Genomic DNA, 18,341 nt, shown 5'->3' on the forward strand with positions numbered 1-18,341 from the left:
ATCGTCAAGTCTATTTCTAAAAACCAATCATCTGAATAAACTACATGAAGTAAGAGTAGTTTAGATGAAATCATTAAAGGTTCTAGCTCAGTTAATGTCTCTAACGGAAGGTATTACTGTTGCTTGGCTGGAGACCCCCGCTGTGTCAGACACGGACAATGCATTAGCACTTGCTGATTTAGAGCTGTTTTGTGAACAGTTGTAGGAAATACGAGTGCTGAAACACTGCCATCATTGCTCTTTTGTAGGCAGAAATACTGGGTGGATTATATGTTTTTCTCATTGAGTGAAAATGGTAAATGTTAAAAGCAAAACTACTACAAGGGGTTTTCTTACATAAAGCACTTAAATCCCCGGGGATAGGTCTCAATGCGCGTGCAGTCTAGTTTAATTACCTCTATTCATGGGGTACAATAGGTTATTGGATGACGTTGAAACGTAAATTGTTTTAAAACGAATTTCCAGACAATCTCACAATAATGTTTACACCACACTTCGTAGAAGATATGCTAGGTATTTGCGACGGAACATTTAATGTACTTGCTAAACAAATACTGCACTGTCTAATGTGTTTAAGACAATACTTGAACGTTTCGTGGCCAACCGCATTACAATTATATAGATAATGATTTTAATGAACATTAACATTGCACTATTGAACAATATTGTATTTTATTTGTTTTTTTTATTTTACGTCATGAATAGAGATAATATTTGTCAAACACAAAATTACTTTTATGAATGAACTGAAATAATTTGAGAAAATCACAGAAATTTGTATCTGAATGTCTTTTGAAGATTGACATACATAACTTTTGAATTGAGGATATGCGAACATACTTTGAAAATAAAATGATTTCTGCAAATTAATAACACTAATATGTATTTCAAGGAGTTATTAGTATATCTAGTGATGTTTCAGGTAGTGTAGGTAAATAACAAGTTTTCTTTGTAATCATAGATATATTTTATATTGTAGGATTGTACGGAATCGAGCGTCCGACAATGCTCGGATGTCGAAGGATGGAAGCTCTCCGGTATCTGGGGAAGGTGGTACTCCCCACGGTTCACCTAATGGTCAAGGTGGAACCTATTCTATCAACGCAATAATGGGTCTTCCTCCACAAGGAAATTCCCCACTCACCGATCACAACGGCAATACAGGAACGAAACGAAAGCACGACGAAAACGGTAAATATAAACAATGTTACACTTTTCTTCCTGGCAGATATTATATTTTTTCAGTTTTGTTAAAGAATATTGCTGTATTATCACACCTTTCAATATTATCAGAAAATATCCAATTTCGTATTTTTCCTAAAGATCTAATAAAATATTTATTCATGCAATATAAAAGCATTTGTATATGTCGTGTAGATATTGAATTGAAGCTACCCAGCAGGACCCTGATCCTAGTAAAATAGCCTTGTGAATTATTCAGCTGTTAATAGGATGGAGTTCCATACCAGTATTCATCCGCGTACAAAGCGACACATTTCATAAAAGAGTGCACAGGAGCACCGCCATTCACTGTCACTTCATCAATCTCTAATCCACACCGTTGAGAATGTACTAAATTATACGAACAGTGGGCATCAATATCAAACTTATCGATGTTTGCACCGGTAGAATGTTTACGCCATTATTTCACTTATTTGAAATACTTTAATTGAAAAAAAAATTGGTAACTTCCCGCGAGCATAGGGTTGCTTGCTCTAATCCCTCGGATTTCGTGAATAAATCAGGCTTTTCTATATTTTTCATGCATTTTAATTGGGTGATTTGTTAATAGACTTTTCAACTTGACGATGTTTCGAATTATATTTGAGAAAAAAATACCGGGCGGTAATCTATTAAATGTTTATGAATTAAAATAAGATTCGGCTCTCGATTTTATTTCAGTTTGAATAATATATAAACACTATCACTGATCCAATGTTTTTATTTTAACTTCAAAGATAATTGCTAATTACCTGAGTGTTCGATATTAACATGTTACTTTTCAATTAAATTTCACGGCTGCTGTGATAATGTTAGATTCCATCAAACATATGCAATGGGACTGATGGTTGTAAAGCTGTGTTATAGTGAAATGAGCAAACTACTGGCGTTTCAGCGCCGACTATTACCCTATCATACCCTCTCATTTTATAATCATAAACCAGTCTGTCATTAATAAAGCACATTTATACTACAGACCCAGATCTAATTGACATCTTAGTGAAATTCTATCAGTGTCATTTACTCTGTTTATGCTAAAATCATCAAATTTGCTCAGTCCTCATGAAATCGAGCATCATTGTTTTACCACAGATTTTATTATTTAATCTCTAATATTACAGAAAATTGTCAACAAAAATTGTAAATGAAGGAAATTTGCATTTATGATGGTCTGTGGCACAAGGACGTAAATATAGTTTTTTATTCACGAAATTAATGTTGATGTTTGTAGCGGGATTTTACATTGAAGCCTCCGACGGCATCCGGCGAATGAGTGTTCATTCCCTGTTTCAATAAATTTCCGGATGTTTGAAGCGATTTTCTTGTCTGACAAATATGCGCCCTAAACCACGTGATCGAACTAGCACGCGCTTTACCGGAAATTGATACATCCTGAAACGGAATTATTCGGGACAACACGAAAAACATCTATATTCTTTCATTTCAATTGTTGTCAGTCTGCGGTACATTTTTATGTTATTCTATATATAATCTTTAACTACAATATCATCAACAAATAACTACAATATCATCAACAAAAAAGCAAACCATTGTACAAAACGATAATAAAAAACTATCAAATAGCTTGCTAAACAAAGTTATGTTCTATTTCAGTTCAAAATGGGCATGATCCTGAATTAAAGGCTGACCAACTTTTAAATAACAACAATATAAATAACATGGACGTGAGTATTTTTCCTGTTCTGTTACAATTTTTCAAAGACATTTAGTATCTTGACGAATTAAATTTGAAGCGTTTTATGTTGTTACAAGGATATCTCCAATATGTTCTTTTTATCATTTTATGGGGACATTTTAAACTAGCATATGGTAGTTAAAGAGTGATTCAAATGATTTATCTACCAAGTACATTAACAAAATTATGAAGATTTCGCTTTCATTGCTAAATGTTACTATCATTGCAGGCGGTTTTATTACGATGAAAATGTAATTGCATCAATTTATGATATTTATAGCTTTACCGATCCCTTTACTAGACGAGAGAATACTAATTATCTAATTTCTAAAGTTGAAAATGTACGAACTTCTGTAAAAATAAATATCTCATAAAGTCGCCTGAGAACAGTTTACCTGTAAATATTTAACAAATAGGGAAGCAGTAAATTTTGTTATCGTCTCGGGTTAATGAAGAATTAATGAGGGAAAGGTTTTTTTCGGGGTAAATTATAGTTCAACACATTTCAATACACTTTATAATGTCCATATTGCTAAAATAAATGGAAAAATATAACATTATTGTGAATAATTAAATGTTGAATTAAAAATAACAATTTATAAATGAAAATGTAATGATTTTAGATTTGGTATAGTCGTCCAGCAAAAACAGCACGGTCAGAAAATGGTGTAGTAATGACTGACCCTACACAAGCAGTTATAATGAGTAGTAATGGTCAGCTTTACAATGCACAGAGTTTACACCCACCACCCTACGTAAGTTATGTTAGCGGTAATCCACCTATAAAACAAGAGTACACCTCCTCTCCTACCCTCGAAGACCAGAACAGAGAACAACAACAACAACAAATGCAGCAACATCATCAACAACAAAATGACAGCGCCCCCACAGTCACATACAGTCCCACTATAGGTATATAAACTATGTTATTAACAAAGTATTTTGGAAATGTCATGATTTTACCCTTTCTTTACTAGCATGTTTAGAATTGCTTACTGTTACTTTTCTTGCATTGTGTATGAAGTACTACCCCATTGAAGTTTTAGTATGTTATTCTAGCTTGATTATAACAGAATTTTACTAAGTACAATGTTTATGTTTAGTTATATTTTCTTTCAAAAATGCTTTTGTACCGTTTTCATTTATGTTTATACAAATGTATGTTAACAAATTTGAGGCCATATAACATATTAATGATCTGTGATAGTTAAATTTCCTGTAGTAATATTCGATAGAAATAATTAATTTGTACACAGAATGTAGAAACATTTAAAAATAATATAGTTCGTTAAAAGCACCAAAGTAAACTTTATTTAACTTTCACAAATTGCCCTATATTTGATAAAAAACATTTGAAAGTTTAACAGCATGGTAAAATGCTTCCAACCCTATTACAGTTGATCAAAACAAGGGTAATTCACCGCACGAGATTCACGGACAGGCCGACTCACACAGTAACGATTATGAAGGTATTATTTCATCTGAAGCATAAAACATATTTCATTTATTAACTACTAAAATTTCAATTCTGAATTTTATTTCAGATATTAAATATCAATGATGCTTTAATCTATTTACATTTCATAATGTATTAAAATTAAATTCAAAATATTTTTATATGGATGCTATATTTTAAATATTTTGTTGTTGTTTTTACTGTAACATGTTATAGATATAGTCTTTGTTTAACAGTAGTTGCGATCATACAGTCAGCCGGAAGTGCAACGTGTTTGCTAAAAAGTTCATCTTTTAATAAAATCTGTGTTGTTTATTGTTTCAAAATACCGACTTCCAGGAACGAAAGCTTGTCCGGAAACTTGGCCTTTTTGGTCCATTTGTTTCTATGATTGATCATTTAAAGCATGTATACGTTGCATTTCCCGGCCAATCTAACCTTATCTCACCTGTAACGGTACTCACTTTCCATGTTATAATACATTGTATCTTTACTAAATTGTTAAAAGGACACCTCCCGTCGGTACGGAAATTAGCCCTTTAATGAAAATAGTGATAACTAATTGCCTCGTGGGAACAGTAAAAAGCTCACACCGAGATGTGAACTACGGTAATGCAAGGGCATGTAGTTATTTTATTTGGAATTCTATTGGAGGACTTTGAGTTTTCTATCAATAAAATTATTTGAATGATGAAATTGACGTTAGAATCATTGCCAGTATCAGTATTACAATGTATTTTACAATGGAATCGTTTAGAAATAACCTGATTCATTATTTCATCATCTGTAATAAACTGCTTCTAAACCTTACATTGGGATTATGTTTAAAAAAACAACACACAACCAAACAATAATTTATTGAAAATCTCATTTGTATTTTTATAAATACAATTAGTATTTTTATGTTATTTTGCTGAATATAGTATCAGCCTTGGTTTAACATGGTGACAGAATCACTAGTTGTTTGTTGTATTATTATTTAATAAATTTTGTATATTTTCATTTATTCTTAGCAAACGATATAAGCTTAATAAATGATAACAGTATTGTATACAATATAACCTTTACTCTCATGCTACAATTAATTTAAGAAGAAGCAGTTTATTATAACTCTCAACTAAAATCTGTTCTTTGTTAATGCCATATGATGTGTCACCTAACATTACAGGACAGGCCATTTCACCATCATTTTTCTGTCATCATCCCGGAAATGTCATCTGCACAAAGTTGCTTGTATTTCCTTTTATTCTTTGAACAAATTGTTTAAAAAAATATTTAGTAATGTAATAAGAATTCAACGGATTCAATTGGTGAAAAAAGAATTCAACTGATTCCTTTGGTGAAGAAATAAAACTGTAAAAGATAGGCACACGTGTTTATTTGGTGAAGAAAAGAAACTTTAAAATATAAGTACATTTGTTTATTAATGTAAAGAATATAAGTAAAAAAAAACAAAAACAAAAAACAAACAAAGTATCAAAACGAATGTTGTATAATTTCTTTTGGTAAAAAATGTTCTTTAGAAATAAGCTGTGTAATAATTATTGATCTGGTGATTGTTGATTATAAGAAAACATAACATATATCAACCGCTGTATGATTAATCAAAATTTATACAAACGCTTAGTTAACTCTAAAATTGATGAACGTGCAGAATGACTATCAATGAAATATAACCCACAAGAAAAGATTAGATACGGACTACAAAATGATGAAACGAAGCAAGTGCTTAATGTCAGTACTACATTCTCTCAACTGCCAAATTGTCCGTCAATTTATCAAATTTTAAGACATATCTTAGCGTATCAAATATTCTGGAATTTCACTCTGCAACCTTTATTTACAACTGTTTTCTGGAAAACCGATCATGGTCCACGCCTCTCGACAAGATCTCCACAAGATCTTTACACTAGAAAATTGCTAGAGAGATAACGCGGAAATCAGACGTGATACTTGCAGATTAAATTATTCCCTCCCCCGTCCAATCAAGATTTCGGATATAATTTATGTTGCTAAGTACTCAATGTCATAGAAAGTTTTATTTATTTTTCTTCTGTAAAAGTAATCATTAGCCAGAAAAAAAGATAACAGTTAAATAATCTTATTATCTGTTGTCATCATCTTATTTTTTGCTGCAATGTCAATATGGAAAAAAATGCCCATGAAAAATGTCTGCCTGTCAAGAAATTACTCAATAATGTTTCCATTAGCAATTGCGACTTTTCTAAAAGTTGTTTTAAGACGGTGATTTCTTTTTTTCATTGGACTTTTATTCATTTTTCAAAGCTTTATTGTCTGCACATTTCTTTCATACCATTCACCTTTGTATATAGACAAACATAGCATTGTCAAACTCCTCCAACTACATGCTAGCTATTTCTTTCATACCTTTGATGTTGTTACCGCATGAGAATCCATACTCAGAATAGAGCATGCTCTAGATGTCTGTAGTCACCTAGTAGATAGGTCTTCAATAGTTTGCAGGACATTTTGTTTCCGCTTTTCAGCTGCGTCGAATAATACTGAAACCACATCAACCACCAATCCTGCTGCTATAAATAGTAACACGAGCTCGGCTACGTCACCGTCGCCTAAGCCAGGCACTCCGATTAGCGGGAATTTAACGGAATTGACGCCTGTACAACCTACATTAAGTCAGGCTTACACGCCCTTGCCATCATTTCCCGCTCAATTTTCAAGTAAGATATTTCACACCGAAATAAAGTAATTGAATTCGAAACACGCCTGAAAGAAAAATATGTAAAACGAATTTTAATGATTGCATGAAAATGAAATACAAATAATATCATCTCGGTCGCTCCGCATTTTCCGGAAAAAAGAAGAGTTTGGTTCATTGCATTGTTGCTAAGTATTGTAATTAGCATGACATTCTTGTTTGTATTATTTTTTCCTATTTGTTTGTCTCGTGCTGCATGAACTAAAGCTACACCATATTCGAATAAAGTACTAATATAATTTTCATTTTGTGAAAAACGAACCGAATAAGATAAAAATGAATAAAAAATATTATTATTAAAATTTGCCGGTGATTTTTTTTCTAAATATATTTTACCAAAGAAATTTTACGACAATGTATAGACATATAGGGGAAAAAAATTATGTATAAATGGCGTTTGTCAATTATAAATGATTAAATTTTTGGCATATGTTTGTAATACCTTTTTTGATAATTACAAACAATCGCTGTATTTGATCTGAAGTAGAGATAAACGTTGCAGATTTGATGCAGAAGTTTCTATATTGTAATCTCTAGGCAGCAGGCATTGGAAAAGTGTATTATTTCTCGACAGATCACACTTGTTCTATCAATAACCCACGACAATATTCAATTTTAGGAAATGGAATTTGAATCTGTAGACTAACCTTCCAATGTTTATAGATGCTATCGCCAATTTTCTCGATCGCTATAGAGGCGGGAAATATAATGAATCGATTATGCTTCAGATTTTGGTTTTAATATTTCAATATTTGAAAGCAATTACGAGATCATATTGTATTGTATTTCATTTTCTGTAAACAGTTTATGCAGATTTTTAATAATTAAGAATGATGATGAAGACTAGGAATGTCCAAATTAGTTAGGCGCATACTAACAATTAGTTTCTGTGTTTTTTGATATAATATAACAAGTTATTTATTCGTTGCAAATTTAATTATGTTCAGACACGTTATGCTTGTATATGTTCAAATAATTTGCTGTAGTTGACGTATTTTTGTTTTATTTTTGGAAATAATAGATTAATAATTAAAGATATTGTGTTGCTTTCTCGGAGATGCGAAAAGTTCACTCTCTTGAAAAGTTTCCATATTTTTTACAATAGCCTAGAAATATAAACAAAAGATTACATATTAAACCGATTTGTTTGATCATCAGGTTATGTCAGTATTTTAGTTTTATAGAGAACTGTTATACCATTTATTCTTAAGGTCGTGTCATTTTGTGATATTTATTTTCCAAAAGTATTTTAAAGTATTTATTAAAACTGTTTTCGTTCTTAAACAGCTGCGGCAACTATTTCTATGCGGAAACATTTTAATAGCAAGTGAACGTTTCGCTTCTAACTTTAAAACATTTTGATCATAATACAAATTTAAATTGCAGGTCAAGCTAGTACAACATATACTAGCGCAGTGTATACAAATCAACCAGTTGTTGGAACTGCTGTCCCTTCAGTCGTCTTGCCTCAAGTTACCTCCGCTCAATATACAGGCTCAGTGCCCGGTTAGTATTCACTGTCATTATATATTTCTTTCTTGTAGTTGCCCAACAAGCAAAACATTAAAATGATTTAGTAGTAGTATTGGAAGTAGTAGCATTATTTGACATATAAAACATTCCTTTTGCCCTTTTTGAATGGCATTTTCCTAAATTTTGTTTACACGATGAATTGTAAACATGTATATGATAGTGTAGTTTATAAATATCTTGTAATTTGAACTGTTTTACGATTTCTTCTTAAGTTACTAAAGATCAGAAAATGTTTGAATGGGTTTCTGAAATGATTTTCACATGCCGTTGACTTTTAAGGCGATGTTCCTCAGTAGAATAATTTGTACAGATTGAATTATCAATAACTCATGAAAACATTATAAAATGTAGAGATAAAGTTAAATGAAACGGGCCTAAATAATCTATTTATAACCAACCAGAGCCCTCTATTTGTTCCAGCCAGTCGGGTTCTCTCGTAATTTCAGACATAACCACTCATCACTAGTCTGTTTAGACCATAATTGGAACCGGTCTGCTCAGATAGTGGAACGTATTTGCTTTGCGGAGCAATTTCACAAGATGGTTTGCACTAAGATATTGAGAGATTTATGGTAAAATGATTAGCTTGATACTACTGGCTACGACACTAAATTAGAAATCAATATAAAACAATAGCAATGATGTTATTTAAAGATGTTTCGTCTTCAATCGAATTTATTTTCTCTATTTCGTTATGCAAATATTTGTAGATTCTGCACTTACATTTTATACGATAAAACCTTTACATTTAAAATATTTACTAGTCTTTTGTCGATAATGTGTTGCTTTCTTTTCAATTTTCCCTTTGAAAAACAATTTAATTCTTCGGAATAATACCACATCCCTTAATTACATACCGTGAAAGAAATCTCAAGTGTAATTTTGTCTCGGGTTTGTTTCTCCTATAAATAATTCCGACTTAAGCAAATTACAATAAAATACTAACTTCTGATTTAATATTCATGGCCAATCGAGAAATTCACTAACTATCATCATGTGAGTGATAAAACCTTTTTCCTAGAGGTGATATGATATTTATATTCCGTTTGTTTAATTGCCCTGTAAGATATTATCAAGCCAATAACTGATGGCAGTATGAGGTTTATCAATTGATTGTATGGAACGTTTGCACGTTGACAACCTGTTAGTGAAGTCATCGTCATGGTGATTATCGTTCTCACTCTCAGGACAACTTTCCATTTGTATAATACTCATCCATATCTACATTTAAAGTTGATTTTGACATGTAGAATGGTGTCAACCAAACGCACTCCTTTCTATTTTCCATAACCATTAAATTCTACAACAGTAGCTTCTCTTATTTAAGTCGTAAACAGCAACATTTTTCCTTTATTATTTACTTAGAAATTTACATACAGGCGTTGTGTGTTGTGTACAAAATAATTTTCCGGGATAGTTAAAATGCGTATTCTGCAGTTATTAAACTTCGCATTAATTATTTCCTTTCAGATAAATAGTCTTTCATCTCTATTCGGACTTTGCTTTTTAGGCTTTTTCTCTCATTTGTGTCATTAAGCTTGTTTGCTACATTTTTATCAAGCCGTTCCAGTTGTGAACTTAAAAGTTGCGTATATTGATATATCGTTTCATTAATTTTCTTGACATTATGGCTTTACGGAAAAGGAAATTTCATCATTCTGATAGAGTTTCCAATTCAAGATGTACCATTGTGAGAATATTGTAAACGCCACGAAGCATGACTTATCAGTATTTCTCAATTCTTTCCACAATCACGTCAGATTACTAGATTGTAGGTCTGCTAAACCGTTTGATGTGAACGTTAGTAAGATATTATACAGAGATTATGAATGAAAAACTAGTGAATAGATGTTGATATGTGCCATAGGACGACAAGAACATGGTCATAAATCTACAAAATTTGGATGTTGGAAACTACAGGAGATTGAGTGAAAAGATAGGATAGACCTTGTCTGGTTTTTAAGTTGTCTTCATCTGTTTCGGAAAATTTAGAGCAAATATTTATTCTCCAAGTTGGATAATCTGTAACAGATAAGACAAAAGTTGTTACTTTCTAGTATCGATGCCAATTTCCTTGTAGTTTCAGGACTTACTGTCTTCACTAGCAATTTAAACAAAAGCTTGTTTCACTTCATAAATAAATTCATAAAAGATAGAAAGCAGTTGCAAATATGCCGAAGAGAAAAATGAATTTAGTCTAGCCCAACTATTTAAACTATATTTTTACGAATAAACAGGGAATTTACTCTTAGTGTAGAAAAACTGATATCTTTAAATGATTTTGTATAGTACAAGTCTGCTGTTATGAATATTTCTTTGCCACTTGTATTGTAATAATGCATAACCAACTTCTGTACATTTATGTGTTCCTTCGCACATTCATGAATAATATCTTGTTATGAGCACGAACATTATGATCAATAAGTTCCTATCTGTCTAGAAAAGACTTCTTGGACGATCTAGCATCAATCTGCGTATAAAAAGCATGTGATAAGCCCTTATTGTAAAACAGAGTCGATAATTGTCTAGAATGACTTGTTTATTACTCCACAAAGGCAAACAGTGGAGGAAGAAAACAAATTGCTAAATTAATATTCAGCACATTAATCAAATGATCTGCCAGAGATAATGCAGTGATGATGGGGAACACAGTGAAAGCGACAATAATGTTATTTTGATATTTCTGTTACTACTTCTTTCCCGTTATTGGCAAGGTTTTTACTGTTGCACACTTTGAATAACATTTTCTGGTGGCATTTCCATATGAGTACCGTCTGTCCTAATGTGCTCTTATATACAAGTGGCCAAATCCTGTCAGTTCCTGGCTCCTTGTGAATCTTATTGATAACTTTGTTTTTTTTGTATTTGTATTTTCACATTTTGGATGTCCATTATCAGCAAATATACTATATACTAGTACTATAAACGTGACATGAAAATAAAGATGTGCTCTGTAAAAATGCAAAAATGAGTATTTTCTTTGCAAAATTTTCAATTTGTTATATTTTGTTTAATTTATGAAATTTCTATTTCTAAATGCAAAATAGAAGTTTCAATAGTTTATTTTGTACTTTTGAGATTGTATATGATAACGATCCCGTATTTTGGCACTACTTTCAATTGTTTTAGGTATGTAAGCATGTGGAAGTTTGAAGAGAGAGAAAACAATGATATTGTAATTTAAAAAATCTAAAACAAATAACAATTATTCTGCAGTTTTAAGCCCTTTGTTTTTCTTTGGCACAGGTATATTTGATTTTGAAGATAAGAATGCTTTATATTTTTGAACTGTCAAAAAAAAGTGAATAAATTGATCTTGAATTTCAAACGTATTTCTCTTTGTTGTATCACTAAACCTTTGAAAATCATGTGTCGAAGATAATATTTCATTTTATTGCCTGTGAATATTTCCAATTTTTTTTTGGTTATAAAACTTACCATGTTTCAAAATATAAGATATTTGTAATACGCATTCTATTTGAAAAATAAAAAGCTAGATGAATGTATGATGTCAGCGACGTTTTGTGTTGACTTTTCGGAAAAAATATGCCAAAACATTCCTTTACAAATGTTGCAACTTGTCTATTTCAGGAAATACCAGCGAATACTACCAGACCTCGGTGCCATATACTCAATATAATTCTAATCCATACAGTGACCCTCAATGGGCGGCTGCAGTCAGATACGGGCCAAGTGGCATCATAAGTAAGTACTATGAAAGGAAAAAGATACGCCAGAAAACTATAAATTAAGGTTATAACTATTAAAGAACAAGTACAGACTTGATGGTTGGAAGAATTAGTGTCCTTTTATTATACCCCAAAATTGTTGTACACGTAATCCAAAACTATTTTAAAATATATAAATGCTTCCATGTTTTAACTGAAATGTCCTGAAATTAACTAACGAAATAGACAATCAAGTAAATAAGTACAGTTATATCCGTTCGTATTAAGCTGTTAAGCATAAAACTCGAACATTTCAAATTCAAACATTTCAAATTCCAGTGCAGGAGCTGGCTCCTTGAATATTCCTAACACATTGCAACAACCACTCTTAATGAAGTCTTAAATAAGAATATTGAAAATGTCATGGAAGAAATCCCAATAGTTTCGCTATTGTGAGATTGAACGTAATACATTTTTATATAAATGTGAACAATTAATTCAGTGAGCATATTATAATGGTGGGCAATAAGGTATTTATAATCATATTATGTTTGACTGGTTGCGTTATCACAGCGTTATCATAGCGTTGCTCCGTGCCCGACTGAAGACCATTTGTGCTAGCCAACCAGTTCACTAGACATTATTACTTATGTCGTTAATTATATCTCCGGAACACGCACAATTAGATCATTAAATTTAGTACCTTTGTATAAAAATGTACCGTAAAAACAGTCTGTTAAAAAAAAGTTAAATAAACATTTCAATACCTTTCGGCAATTTATTTACTTTATCAACTAAGCTTTTCATTTTTATGTAAGTTTCGTTAAAATGCCCAATACTTATATACTCCTCCTGTAACAACATTACAAATATAACCCAAATTCACAAATTAATAAATAAATAATAATTATAAAAATGATAATAAAAATAATCATAAAAATAAAAACAAAACCCCTTATATTTTTAGCTATTTTCAAACATGCCCGCCCATTTTTGATATAAAAAAATTATATTTATTTATTATATATATATTTAAAAATAATTTGTTTTCTTTTTCATATATTTTGAAACAATAAGTTGCTTTCTTCTTATAAATAAAATTAAACAACTCGCCAGGTAAAATTTACTCTGATTGGTCAACGCTACCGACTAAATCCACTTTATGAATGAAATTCCTAGACTGACATGATTACTACAAAATAATCGTGCAACACAATAGTAAATCGTGTCTTTGTATTTATACAGTTATTTGAGATTATTACGAACGTATAGATACTGTTAGTTTTATTCTAATGTCTCCAATTTTTTATAGTATGAAAACTGCTAGATATAAAGTACTAGTTGGGAGAAACTGACTTGTATAATTACTCTAAATAGAACTTATTTGTGTACATGCAAAAATGCCCGGTTTTTACACTGTTCCCCTGGTAAAAGCTATTTAATCAAAACTTTCATAACATTAGACACGTTATTCTTATAAACTGTTGTTTTCGAAATATTTTTGCATGTCTCGTTCTATATAAACTGTTAACCCACATATGTTATAATACTGATATTATTTGTAAATTGTCTGTTGTTACATTATATGTAATCTTGACAAAATAAAGAAATATTGTATTGTATTGTATTGTATTGATTTAGGCAAATAATACAAACAGTCCAATTTCACCAAAATATAGTATTCAAAAATATCATTACAAATAACAGCAAAGCATGACCGAACAAATCAAAATAAATTGTTCAAGACAAAGAGATAATTTCTGGCAAGATATGAATTCACTGACATATGAGATTTGGCCGGAAGTTGAAACAATAAATAATCTCAGCAGACGACATAACTTCTCATCAATCTGCATCTGAATAATTTGGTTTTCTTAAGACACGAGAGCAAAGTAATACAAATCCTTCATCGTTAACTTATGTATGCGTTAGTTTTATTGTTTAATTGGCCACAAGCTGCGAAAGTGGATTATAGGCATTTTATCATGAGATGATTATACATTTGTTTTAAAGTCATTTTATTGACTGGCAATGGATTCGTGACATTTATTATTTTCTGTAGTGTTAGATGTATATGATCAAGATGATTTATATAGTGTTGTTGTCTCGCGATGTTACTTTTTAACTAAATAAAGCATTATTGAAGCAATATGGAATGATGCGTGTACTTTAAATTACAAACATTTTTTTCTATGTTAATATTTAGATGAAGAATGTGTATCTTCTTATGGAATGATATAATATAGGTGTTGATATGCCCATTAAATAATCGGTTTATTGTCATATAAATTTGCTAAATCTTATTTGTTTAATGTTTTCAGATCCTCAGTACTATTACCAAGCAAATGCTGCATCGTCTGTACGGACGGAACAGTCTGTGGCGTCTGGAGTTCCTGCAAGCCCTGAGAAGTCATAAAATATATCCCCTCCATTACTGCACATGGTCGGTGCCATATAGTGCTGTTTGCTTGATTGAGGTCAACATTGACCACAAGAAACATTGCATTAACAGTGAAATTGAGATTATTAGAACTGCTGTAAAACATGGATTTTATCGGTGACTTAAGTGTCGGTCCATATCGCTACAGACAACGAGGTTATCATCAAACACGTTTCTGTCGTGTACTATGCCGATAGTTAAACAACTAATTGATTGATAACAAAGTCTGATACATGGAATCTTTGTCTGTAAATGTAGTTTTTATTCAAAAGGCGTTATTTCTCAAGCTAAAGGCGCTTAGTAAATAAAGTGACTTAAAGATGATCGGAAAAGAAAAACTTAACAAACAAAAACAACAATTAAATGAGATAAAGACAAGTACATGTATAAAACAACGACTACATTATGTATTTTATTACTTAGTAGTATTTCTTTGCAGATATGCTTGGCAACAACTGCAGAAAGTGATATTACTTATCATAGATTAACTTATGAGTTGGTTGTGGATGTAAAATGCTAAAAGTGTCAATTAAATGATGATGTGCAGAAATGGGGGATATTGTGAACACTTAACAATAGTTTGTCCAAATAACTATAATGTGTTGATATGAAAGGCTGTATGGTATCTGCATTACCTATATTATATCAAGACAAATACGGTGTATGTTGCACTTAATACTTCATGCCAGTAGTTAGATATGCTGCACTTGATATGAGATATTTGTTTTGCTCTGGAGAATGCATCTTACACTGATCTTATATAGTATATGATGCAGTCATACCGTGTAATATTCAAATTCATACAAATTACATATAGTACTGAATGAGAGGTTAGTTTAGAGGCTCAGTAGATGTTTTAGACAAATTTTGAAAAATGGTTCTTATACATTTTGTAAATAACACGTTTGTAATTTCATATGTATTTTATGTATATTTTATTCACTTGCAATTTATTTTGCAATACAAAAGTACCTATACATACTCAATTTTGACATAATATTTTGTAACTAAAATGTCTGTGTGTATGTGAGCTCGTGCGCATGTGTGTGATTGGTTTTTATGTTGTTATATGAAAGGATATTTCCACATGACTTACACAACCAATGCAGTCTTTGAATATAAATATAGACAGGTTGAGAGTGTGTTCTTATGCTTTGTTTTTTTTCTACACTTAAACCTGATATTTGATGAACATAAATGAGGGTATATATAACAATGTTTCCATTGTGATTAGTGATACCTCTTCTGTTTATATAATGCTTAGTTTATATACATGTATATATGTGTGTTGACAGCAACTAACAACAAATAAAATATAGTCTCTAGTCTTCATTTATACAAACAAGTGAGCTGCTACAGTAAATTACATGACAATTTAAGACACCCTTTCACCATAAATGTTTGTACACTGTATTGTTTTCTAATTATGACATAGATATATTACAAAGTTACTTATTGAAATTGTAAATATTTGAAAATATTAATTAAAATATAAGAGAAGAAATGATTTTAAGTAAATATATAGTAACATATTCAAAGAAGGAGGACTTGCTGGAAGGTTTTAGTTATTTAAAAATGGGGTTATTGATTGCCAATTCATTTGTATCAGGGAAAACGCGTGAATCTCGTATATATAAATGTATTTACCCCTTTCATGACATAATTTGTCTCGATCTTATAATAAACATTATGCATATCACATACTGTATTGTTTAGATATATATAATTTTACATTTATTCTTGGTAAAATACAGTGTCTAATGGTGATTCATTTTCATTCAAATGTGAAATTTTGTGCTTCATTTGTGAATTGGTTTTATGAAATATCTTCTATTTAAAACGTTTCCATATAAACAAAAAAGAAATGCATATTTTTACAATGTATTGATTTCGATTATATAAGTAACTGATATAACATTTCAGATTTCTTTTTTATCTAAGTTGATTATATGATGAATGACCTGACCTATTCCTCATTTTATATTGTAATATTTAAGTAATGACCTAATAGTAATGCTAAGGCACAAACTGCTCTCTTCTATATTAGATACTGCAATGCTACCAGAAATAGGATTGTGTTGTCTTATAAATGCTTCAGAACTGATACCTATACTGAGAGGAAGGGGGAACACATAACCGTTCAGATGAATTCACTGTCATATGATGAACATTAAATTTTTATCATTAATCACAAATGTGCAATAAAGTTGAAAAATGTATATCGTAAACTTCCATTTCAAATTTGTGAGATACTTTAGGGTACTAGGGGTAGAATTTCTTGCACAAATCGCTCATTCATTGTTTGCATATTTATATATGTTATATCATGTGCAAGCAAGACAAACTATAGTGTTTCAGACATGATCTCAAAAATTGTTTTGTTTCCTTTTGTCATATAAAAAATCTGTTCACTTATATTTCCATGTGTTTTCAATTTACCTCTAATTGAAATGTTTTCTTTTGAATGAAAACATTTTGAAATGACTTTCATGTTCGACATTGTAACGATGATAATACTAGTATATCGATTTGAATTTTGTGCAGTACTTTTTCAAAATGGAATCATTTAATATTTAGTGGGTTTTTTTTCGCAACATTAACTGTAGTGAATGATTTTCTCGAAAAAAAAATTTTTGAATATTTCCACATTACTTCAATAAATCTTTCTTCTTATTAATGAAAGTTTTAAATTTGGAATATTTTGAAACAAAATACAGTCATGACTGAGAAAATACTCTAATATCTAGGAAATAAAAGAGAAGATATTTTTAAAAACAAATTTGATTTTAAAATATATGTTTTTGGTTCAATTATTTATCTTGAAATTAATAAATTTCTATTTTTATTTCATTTTTTTACACTTTTTATATTTCTCTATTGAAAACGTGATAGAGAACTAGTATGAAAAGGACTCCTACTATATAATGTTCTACAAATAACTTACAGTTCTTACAAAAAATCCTTTACCACTTACTCTTTTTGTTTTGTTTGACCATTTGGATTATGCACAGTGTTAAAACTTACTTTCTGAGATCTTTGAAGTTCTGTGTATAAGAATACAATTATATGATTGGTCATTAAGAGCAAATGATTACAAGTGTGGTTGTAGATCTAAAGTGCTACTTTACATAGATAATTATGTTGTTGTTTTTTTTACTTTATTACATTATAGAAGATATGTTGTATATATACATTTTATGTCGTTTATACAGAGATACTATCTAGCAAGATTGTATCATAGAGACCCTAAACTTCGTGATAGGACATATATCAGACCTATCAAACTTCGTTATCTTTGTAAATGTATGCATACTGATGTTTGTCATAATGTCAGGATTTTAAAAATACAATTTTGTTACCTTGACAACGGTGTTACATCTTTTCTTTTTGTCCTGCTTTTTCTATGGGGTGTCCCAAGTGAAACAAAGTGTCATTTAAGATCAGTTTGATGTTTTGGAAGATCATTATCACGTTGTGTTAAACCAAAATACTCTGGAAAAAATAAGTAATAAATTGTTATATGTAGCAAAAATTCCAGTGTCTATTAGGTACATAGGTGTTAATTCAGGTACAAATATATAAATAATGAA

The 18,341-nt window shown here is 30.6% G+C and overlaps 1 protein-coding gene across 8 annotated transcripts in view; it reads left to right on the forward strand.

Annotated features, from left to right (window-relative positions):
- Window positions 1-18,118, forward strand: part of LOC132729022 (paired box protein Pax-5-like) — a 70,220-nt gene extending 52,102 nt beyond the window's left edge. For 7 of the 8 annotated variants that reach the window (XM_060714754.1, XM_060714755.1, XM_060714753.1 and 4 more), the window contains 8 exons: window positions 980-1,191; window positions 2,836-2,906; window positions 3,541-3,829; window positions 4,315-4,386; window positions 6,881-7,072; window positions 8,497-8,616; window positions 12,235-12,348; window positions 14,633-18,118. In XM_060714754.1, coding sequence (XP_060570737.1) covers window positions 980-1,191; window positions 2,836-2,906; window positions 3,541-3,829; window positions 4,315-4,386; window positions 6,881-7,072; window positions 8,497-8,616; window positions 12,235-12,348; window positions 14,633-14,727 — 1,165 coding nt within the window. In that variant the 3' untranslated portion in view covers window positions 14,728-18,118. The remainder of the gene's footprint in view (window positions 1-979; window positions 1,192-2,835; window positions 2,907-3,540; window positions 3,830-4,314; window positions 4,387-6,880; window positions 7,073-8,496; window positions 8,617-12,234; window positions 12,349-14,632) is intronic. The other variant, XM_060714758.1, reaches the window with a different exon arrangement.
- The last annotated feature ends 223 nt before the right edge of the window (window positions 18,119-18,341 follow it).

Source organism: Ruditapes philippinarum, unplaced genomic scaffold (genome assembly GCF_026571515.1).
Source record: "Ruditapes philippinarum isolate M1 unplaced genomic scaffold, ASM2657151v2 ctg88_1_1_1_1, whole genome shotgun sequence".
Classification (NCBI taxonomy): Eukaryota; Metazoa; Mollusca; class Bivalvia; order Venerida; family Veneridae; genus Ruditapes; species Ruditapes philippinarum.